We start from the raw sequence: 10,136 nt of genomic DNA on the forward strand, positions 1-10,136 counted from the left end.
CACCTAAGTTATAAATGTGTCAATTATGTTAACAAAAGATATGTTGATACTGGGTCTTATTAATTTTTCTACTGAACAATTAACATCTAAGTGCATTTACTTAAACTACCATCACTGGTTGATGACAAAAAATTGAGAGTAACTCAATGTACACAATCCAAGCCACTTTAATAAAACCTGTTGCTTATGACGTTACAATTAAAAATGGTATTAGCTTCTACTAACTTCAACATCCAAACCTGTGGACTATAGAACCTCATCTCTCGTTTCTGTAGCTCTCAGTAACTACAGAAACCACAGGGAATCTGCCCTGATCTCCACATGAATGAGGAAGCCAGTACAAAATTTCCTAGTGTCAAAGGAATAGTACATCTCTCTAGGTTGACAAGTGCAAACTAGTATAACCTACGTAGGCACATCTACCAGGAAGTTACATTTTTAACTATTATGTTAAATTTACTCTATCACATGGCAGGGCCAAAATAAGTTATCCACATGACCTAAAATCATTGGCAACTGTTTAGAAAGCATGTCCCGGGGGGAATGTCAAACGGTTTCTTAATCCCACAAACCAAGTTTAAGTAATCCATCTCCAAAAAAGGATTGTTTATATTTTAGTATCTCAGATGTCAGTAGTCTAATTGTGAATCCATCCTGTATTATTCCCTTGAAAAGGTTGATCCAACTTCACTCACTGAAATATTTTACAATGACAGTCTTCATCTGGTAGTAAAAAAAACATAATAATTTCTTCCCACAAGAAGCACACTGGGCTGACAATAACCTGTTCTGTTGTCATTTCTCATTATTATCATTGTTGGCATTATTTTTTCCCCCAGCTTCACACAGAGGAGCACAGAAACAAAGGTACTAAATGAGAAAGAAGAAGTCACGTAATCAAAAGCCAATTAATCACACAGATGAGCCCAACACTTTATGATGCAATAAAAGACATGTCATCTGCCATAAGTGAGAGACTTTTAAAAATTGCTCATTTGATGTAAGCATGACCTTAGAATTTAATTAGCAACTCTCTCCACAGGTGACAAACTAGTAATATACTTCTCTTCTTAGTGGCAATTTATTTTTCACCATTCTCTTTGTATTATTCTCTTTTGCTCAGCTTATATAATTCTCTCCCCATCTTAATTTTGTGGGATTTCCTGCAGTCTATATGCAAATTGCTGCCGAAATCCAGAGGTGTCTGAAAACTGAAAGCAATCCATGCCATGCTGGCATTTATGATTCACCAGGTAAGTGATACAGGGGTGTCTAAGACAAAGTTTCTGCCTTCGTGGAACTTCTACTGGATGACTGGGAAGGCAGTCATGAACAAGTTAACAAATAATGAGTAAACTAATTACAGATCTGGAAGGGTGCTTTCAAATAAATAAATAGGTTGATATGACAGAGACAGGGTTCAGAAGTCTAGTTTCTGATAGTCATTAGGAAAACCTAAAACTTGTAAGGGAGTCAGAGACAGCTATTCAGAGGTGGGAAAGAACATCCCAGGGAACAACAAAGGCAAAGATCCTGACATGGGAGAGAATTTTGAAGGATGGTATACACTTAGCAGATCTTCAATATAGTAAGCATATGATGAATAATAGATAATATGTTTATAGACAAGGAGGCATCTATTGGACTATATGCCATGGAAAACTAGCCTAATAAATCAAGTCTTCCTTTTTTTTTTTACATACAGCACATAGAACAATATTTTAAGTGGCCAATCTTACAAATGTATCTTCTATTTAGGAATGCAAATAAATTGTGAATGCAGTGGGGGAGGTACAGGGAGGAGTTCTCAAAGCAAAAATGCATGCCACATCACCGGGTTATTCAACATTGTGTTATACCTAACTAAATTTTCTGATTTCCCTCAGCTCCTGAAGCCAAGAGGGCTTCAGGCTGAGCCAAACCCCGTCATTCTCAGGAAAGCCAAGAGCAAAGTGGATTCCATAGAGCAAATCAATTCAAATTCATAATTGAGAAGTTATACATGCCAAACACATTATCGAACAGCTCAAGTCTTCAACATGTCCTGGGGAGACAAGGCCCTTCATCCTGGAAGACCCCTGGGAGACTGTGGGTTCTGCCCTCTCTGACACGATAACCATGGTCCTTTCCCTCACTTCCCTCCCACAGGACCAACAGACTCCTGAAAAATACACATTCTCCTGAAGAACATGCAACGATCCAGACTCTGATGAAATAACTATCAAAACACTTTGTCAAAAGTTTAAAAAAAAAAAAAGTTTGCTTTCTTTCCAGAAGATGGAAAGAGATGAAAAGATGGAAAGCAGTATTATCAAAGTATGAGCAAGTGAATGAAGACCTCAAGAAGAAATTTTAAGCTGCTTTAATGACTACAAATTTCTTATTTCAATGTGAAAGAAGCACAACTAGATATTAAAATAACTCTTAGGGGCATCATGCTGTAATCGCTAGGTAATAAGACCTTATTCATTCCTTGTTGGTCAAATTTTCCCAGGAAATGCCAAATTCCGGGGAGAAAATTATTCATTTTTGAATGCTTAACACTTTTAGGTTATGAGGTAGCATTAAACAAATTATAATGTCAGGAACTAAAAAGTTGTATTAGAAACTGGAAAGAGCTAACTTGAATGACCCAAAGAACTAACACTACAATCAGAGGATTTACATACAGAATGAACATCTTCAACTTAGTACTAGACAGCAGCTAAATGGTTAAGCATGGAACATGGCTCAAATCCAGATCTATCATATTTTGGCTGTATGTTCTTAGGTGAATTACTTTAAGCCTTCACCTAAGCAATAGGGTGCACAGCCACACAGGGTTGTTGGTGAGTATAAAATGAGACAATCCACGCAAAGTGCCAATCACAATGTAAATGCTCAATAAATGTTATCATCAGCTATGTTAATGAGGATGCTATAAACAATAACAAAGTATTCAAAGTTAAACTTGACTTTCTCCCAGGACAGAATTAAATTATGAATTTAAATGGTTAGTGAAAAAAGATACTAAAATATTTGTGTGCATTTTAAAACCATACACTAATTGCATAAACACGACTTCACAGTATACGCTTAGAAAATCTAGAATTCATTCACTGTGCTACTTGTAGAAAATACAGAAATATGCAAGTTATGGAACCTCAAAAACCAAAGAAAAAAAATAGAAAATACAGAAATAAGAAAATGAGCTCTGTGTCCTCAGGACTGTACAAGATAAACACACACAACTAATCACAGATATTATAAACAAAATGTGGCTATCATAAAGAGGTATAAAACATTATGGACATATTTGTCAATTATACAACAAACAAAAATAAAGTTGAGAAAAAAATTAAAAATAAAGTTGGGAAGACAAAACAAAAAAAACAGAATTCCTTAAGAGACTCGGAGACTACTTCTTAGAAACACTTAAGAACCTTCTCTTTGAAAGCTGTTCTCAGCTTCCTCTCATCACATCACCAACCAGGAATTAACACTATCTATGTCTCTTATACCAATACTCGGGAATTAATACTCTCTAAGTATCTTTCAATTAGGTAAAACGCCTGAATGTGATATCTGTAATGTTCACCGATATGCCACTGATAACTTAGCAACATTTGGCTACGAAATAAGGACTTAAAAAATCTTTTCGAATGGCTTTGACCTTCTCTCTCAGTAAAGTGTCGCTGCTTTTGAAAACTGGTTTTAAAGAGGGTGAAATCAGTGTCCAGTTAAATTACACTTATTACTCCTAACAAGTTAGTGAAAGAAGAAAATTATCTCAGACTCCTGGGTGCAGTGGCCAATATAAATACCTGGGTGGAGGGGGTTCCATTCACACATGGGAATTATCTAATTAACAAGGAGTTTATTAAAATAGATCCAAGAAGCAAATCAAGCTGTATTACAAAACTAAATGTACTTCACATGTTTTGTGCACTTTGATTTATACTCTCAAAAGAAATTTGCATCAAGTCAATATAAATGAATAGTTCAAGTCATCAAAAAGTGATAACATGTACAATTGCTGTTAGTTAATCTAGTTGCTATGCAGATGGTAAGGTTATCTTAGGAATCTCCCTCAGAATGATTCTGCAAAGGACTCATTGATGCTACACCATCTGGTATCTACTTTATAGTTTCATCACTTCATTTGGTTAAAAGAGGAAAGATATGTGCTTATGTCCACTTTTAAACCACAGGCAACCTTGATTTCCTAGTAAGTTAGATGATTCTGCAAGTTATATTAATACTAGAATCATTATTTCTTACAATACGAATTAATGGATTCAGCATTTTTATACTATCTAATACAAAAGTGTATGCAGAATTCCTAATAGAAACAGTTAGACATTGTAATTTTCACTGCCATCGTAATACAAAAGAAAATCCCTTTACAATCTTTTGCATTATGCCTAGAAAATGCTTCATCATTAGAGACCTAAATGTCTCTCACATATTCCTGGAAGAAATCCAAAGTGACAAAATTCAACTTGGGTACTTTGAGAATGACAGTGACAAACAAAAACAGGACTGTACAAAAATGGGCAAAAGACACAAGAAAGTTGAATAATATTAATTTTATGATCATCATTATCTTATACACAATGGAAAGTAAGCAGATATTCTTTCATGGCAACAGCTGATATTTGTTAAGCTCTTTCCAGCTTTCAAGGGGCTTGTACACACTCATCTGATCTACCCCCCATCACCATGAAGATGAGCAAGGAACAGAGTATATCCCCATTTTGCAGATAAAGAACCAGACACCACAAGATGACAAAAGCATGCCTTCTGACTCCTTGTCTAACATTCTTTCTATCACATATTACTTACTGTGGAGTTATTGAGTATTAAGTAACAGTAGTGTACATATTCCACCTTAGCATTCTAAGCTTACTGGTACGTCTCAGATTTCAGTTTCAACTGCAGGCTAACTACTTTCCAGCCTGATCTTCAAAAAGGAAAACAATATATTCTGCATATATGTAATTTGATCTTATCATATCGTGTCTATCTAATCTTCTACCACTTGTTCTACTTCATGCCAAAATGCCTAACAGTTTATTTGCTGAGAAGTTGTTGAGCAGGTAAGTTCAATCTGCCAGAAACAAATCCTCTCAGACACTTGTACCAACCAAATTGGTGAGTCTATGAGAAATGGGAGAATATTTGTCAGTGCCTTTTCTTGAACCCGACAATAATTAAAGGCAAGTTTATAAGGTACCTAACATAGTAAAACCTGACGGCAAAGAAAACTGTCATTGGGTGAGGAAAAGCAGGTGCCAGGTACATCATCTCAAAAACTTTCACTTGCACTCATTTAACATTTACTAACTCTGATATGGTTCGGCTCTGTGTCCCCACCCAAATCTCATCTCGAATTGTAATGCCCACATGCTGAGGTAGGGACCTGGTGGGAGGTAACTGGATCACGGGTGTGGTTTCCCCAGGCCGTTCTTGTGGAAAGTGAGAGAGTTCTCAGATCTGATGGTTTAAAAGTAGTTTCCCCTGCACACGCTCTCTCTCCTGCCACTGTGTGAAAAAGGTGCCTGGTTCCCTTTCACCTTCTGCCATAATTGTAAGTTTCCTGAGGCCTCCCTAGCCACGGAGAACTGTGAGTCAATTAAACTTCTTCCCTTCATAAATTACCCAGTCTCAAACAGCTCATTATAGCAGTGAGAAAACAGACTAACACAAACTCTAAGCCATGTACAATGCTCTAGGTATAGAAGTAAAACAATTAGTGGGTGAATGGTTACTCTGCGCTACACACTATTACAGGTGCTTTATGAGTATTGGCTCATTTAACAAATTAGTGAGGTGAGCACTATTAAATCATCACTTAATATATGAAACAACTGAGAGGTAAAATAAGATGCTCCACATTACACAGCAGGGAAATGACAGGTCAGAAATTTGAATCCAAGGCATCTGACATCAGAGGCTTGTGCTCTGAATCCGAGTTCTGCCCACAACCAGGGGGCCAAATCAGGCCCAGTTCCTGTTTTGGTTTTACATTTTAAATGGTTGAAAAAAAATTTAAGCAAAATTTTGTGATGTGTGAAAACCATACGAACTTCATACTTCAGGGTCCCTCAATTAGAACAGGGCCATACTCAATCATTTACAGGTGGCTTTCTCTGATTCCACATTACAAAGGCAGAGTTGAGTAGCTGCACAGAAACCAAATGTGGTGTGCAAAGCCTAAAATATTTACTATTTGGCCCTTTACAGGAAAAATTCCTGACATTCTCTAAACCATTCCATTTTATGCCTATTCAACATCTCTACTTCAATGTCTGAAGTGTCCCAAGCTTAACATATCCATAATGAAACTCCTGATTTCCTCTACCACCAACATCCCAATCCATATCTTAAGAATCTTCCCCTGTGGAAAAAATCTTCCAGTTATAAAAGCCATAAACCTAGAGTTTGAGTCTTTTCTTTCTTCACTCACGTTCAAAGCCATCAGCAAATCTGGTCAGCTCTACCTTTAAAATACTGAACCACATTTCATTACTTCCCCTGCCGGCACTCAGATGCACACCAGTCACTCCTTTTCCGAATTACTGCCATAATTTCTTACTAATTCTCTGTTGCTTCAACTCTTGCCCAAGACAGCATCCAGAGGGCTTGTCTGTTCCCAAATCCCCCAGCCTTCCCAAACATGCCAAGTTCACGCCTGCTTCATGGTTTTGGCAATGGTTTGCTTCCCTATTACCATAGGCCTCTTCCCAAATGTCATCTCAACAGAGAGATCTTCCCTCTCTACCCAACTCCATGCCTAAACCCCAGCCCTAGGACTCTCTTTTCCCATTTTATTCCTCTCGAAATTATCATAACCTGCCATACAATATGTATTCTGGTTTTAAATTGAATTTAAGCTCCAGGAAGACAGATGTTTACCTCATTTTCTTCACTAGTACAAAGCTGCTGGCACAAGACCAAGGCCAAACATATATTAGGTGCTTAAATAAATATCTGCTAAATGAATGAGAAAATGCTCCCTACATTCAAGAGGTACTCAGTTCGGTAACATACGGAGACAGCAAACACATTTAACACACACATAACTGTACTGAGTGAGGGTTAATATTGTATTTCTTATTTTTTCTTATTTTCTTATCAAATAACATTTTCAACAAATAAAATTTTGAGAGTTTCATTCAAAAAGAAAAAGAGAGCTCAATCTGCAACCTCATGGTCTATTAATCTAGATAACCAATTAATCTAGATAACCAATCTACTTTATTGAAGAGGGCACTGATAAGGTGCTCAAACTCTCACTCTTAAACTCACTGCCTTCTTTTGTCCATCTCTGTCCAATGCTAGACCCATGCTGACTTGACACCCTATCTCTTTTTCCTTTCTCCTAACTCATGTTTAACTTCTACTATTCAGCTCCTATCCACCTCTCCTGAAGGAGACATTCATTTCTTAACTACAAATGCAGTGAAACTGAGTTTTCAGAAAGAAGATATACCCTGCCAGGCACCAGTGGCTTATGCCTGTAATCCCAGCACTTTGGGAGGCTGAGGCAGGCAGATCACTTGAGGCCAGGAGTTCGAGACCAGCGTGGCCAACATGGTGAAACCCTATCTCTAATAAAAATACAAAACTTAGCCAGGCATGGTGGTGCACGCCTGTAATCACAGCTCTCAGGAGGCTAAGGCATGAGAATCGCTTGAACCCAGTAGGCAGAGGTTGCAGCGAACCAAGATCACACCACTGCACTCCAGGCTAGGTGACAGAGTGAGATTCCATCTCAAAAAGAAAAAAGCAAAAAAAAAAAAAGATAAAAGAAAATAAATACATCCTTTAAAACGCTACCATTTTTAAGAGTGTACTAAAGTTTAGTCAACGTTTGGGGGAGATAAGAGTAGGAGTGTACTGTCTGACCTGGAGGCAATGTAGATTCTAAACATATAAAAAAGTATTTGCATTTGGTAGGTCCCAAAGTGGTAAAATGCATCAGTGAACAAATAATGCAACCATTCCAAAGTGACCAAAGAAAAAATGACATTGTTACAGAGGATGAACTACCTACCTGCCTGCTTTGCTTCTTCACTTCCTGGTCACTTTACCACCAGGAAAAGCAGTTGAAGTTCTAATTAATTAATATTTAAATAAATACACAAGAAAGCAGCAGATGTGGTAATAGAATCAATGACAAAAAATAGTCATACCCTCTCCTCCAGTCTAGCCAGCTGTTCTTTGTAGAATGCATCCTGCTTCTTTAGCACTCGGTCTTTCTCTTCCAGCTGCCTAGCCTAAAAAAAGAAATGAGGAATATACTATATCAAGAAAAAGCAGCAACAGCAAAGCAAAAGTCAAGAATAAATTGCATTAGAAATAAGAATACAAATCTGAAGATTTTGCAATCTATTAGGTCTCTGCCATAGAAAAACATTAAGATGATGATTGCTGTATTTAAATGTAAAGAATAAGTCCGCATTGTATTTTTCACTGTAACAGCTGTGTCCTATTTTGTCCAAATATATTTGGAAACGTCAGAATACAGCACATAACAGACTCTTATTTAACTTCCCTATCGAAGAGTAATTTCAAGGACTAATATTTTGTACAACAAAACTTTAATTTTATCCTGGGCATAAGATACATGGCTCTTAACCTTTTTTGAACAAAAAAGTAATGCCTAAATAACATTTTGCACATAAATCTTGTTTAAGAACAGTTAATTACCTGCAAATAAATACATACATTGTTTTATTTCCCTTTATGTAAAGAATTAATTGTTATGGAAGAGTGGAAACAAAACTACTATATTTATTTCAATAATTCAAAATAATAATAATAAATAACAATATTTCAAAACTTTAGTTATTGCACTTTCAATTCACAAGATTTTTTAAAATAAAATCTAAACAAGTAAAATATTTTGGTTCTTTAAAAAATGATGAAGATGGCTACTTATGGATATTTTCAAGATTTGTAAAAAAAAAAAAATGTATTTCTTAAATTAAGGTTGGTATCTTGAATATTATGTTTAATTGGCCTTTATCTCTGAGGGATGAGACTTTCCTATATCACTCTGAGTTAGATTTTGTTTTCAACATATTTTTTGCTCAGTGAATGCTGAATATATGCCTGACTACAACTTATAAGAAAGTGTGTGTGTGTGTGTGTGTGTGTGTGTGTGTGTGTATATATATCTATATATAGTATATATAGATATATAGGTATATATGTGTGTATCTTTTAATTTATATAAACAAAGTATATATATTACTTTTAATATGTATAGTGTGTGTATATATATTTTTTAACTGTATGCATCCAGCCATCTATTAACAAGTATATATTTAGGCATTCCCATCCTTGTGCTACTTCACCAAAATTATTTTGCTAAATGACCAAGTATTGCCTGTTTCAGATGTTAAGGTGCCTCAACTATCTGCTTAGTTTAGGTGAACTACTTGCACATTTATAGGTTGCTGTTTTGCTACTTACTTTGTCTTCAATATCCTGCAGCATGTTAAAAATAAAATAAACACAAACAGTTATTTAACAACGTAAGTACTGTTTTTTCCTAATTTCACACACACACAACATCTGACGGATAATATTTAAAATGCAAGTCAAAGAAGGTAACGGGGAAAAAAAAAAAGGAAATGCTTAACTCGAGACACATTTTAATGTCACTATGCTGTTACAGTTTGAATAGAAGATTCAATGAAAAGTACATGCTGCTTGGAAGCATATGAATAAATAAAAACAAATACAATGTTAAGATTAGATTAAAGTATACCCATATACAAGTATATAATGTATGGCTCCCTGGTACAGCACAGTAAAAATTTTATTAGACTGTTAGGAATATGAAACAAAAAGTAAACAAATTTCAAATCTAATACACATGACTACATAATCTAAAGAGAAAAGACCTCTCTAAATTCAACATAAAAACCCAAAATATAAATAAAGAAAATGAAAAAGAATAGACTCATAAGAAACTCCATAAAACAAAAGCACTATAAAATCCAAAGAAGCAGCAAGTAACAAAAAGAGGAAAAGAAATCCCAACATATAACTGGAAGAGTTAACGTTATTAACATACAGAGAACTTAAAAAAGAAGCCTCATCCCCCCACTCCTCTCCCCGCCAAAAAAAAAAAAAAAAAAAAA

At 35.7% G+C, this 10,136-nt stretch overlaps 1 protein-coding gene across 12 annotated transcripts in view; it reads right to left on the minus strand.

The window, feature by feature from the left end:
• The window catches only part of CHCHD3 (coiled-coil-helix-coiled-coil-helix domain containing 3), a 302,539-nt gene that overhangs the window by 95,083 nt on the left and 197,320 nt on the right, over positions 1 to 10,136 (minus strand). For 9 of the 12 annotated variants that reach the window (XR_001887843.1, XR_001887842.1, XR_001887841.1 and 6 more), the window contains exons 5-6: positions 9,463 to 9,477; positions 8,178 to 8,261 (exon numbers count right to left, since the gene is read on the minus strand). Coding sequence is in view for 9 of the 12 variants with exons in the window: in XM_017885072.1 (XP_017740561.1) it covers positions 8,178 to 8,261; positions 9,463 to 9,477 (99 nt within the window). In the remaining 3 variants the exon portion in view is untranslated. The remainder of the gene's footprint in view (positions 1 to 8,177; positions 8,262 to 9,462; positions 9,478 to 10,136) is intronic. The other 3 variants (XM_017885073.1, XM_017885069.1, XM_017885067.1) reach the window with 1 other exon arrangement.

Source organism: Rhinopithecus bieti, unplaced genomic scaffold (genome assembly GCF_001698545.2).
Source record: "Rhinopithecus bieti isolate Rb0 unplaced genomic scaffold, ASM169854v2 scaffold_13262, whole genome shotgun sequence".
Lineage (NCBI taxonomy): Eukaryota > Metazoa > Chordata > Mammalia > Primates > Cercopithecidae > Rhinopithecus > Rhinopithecus bieti.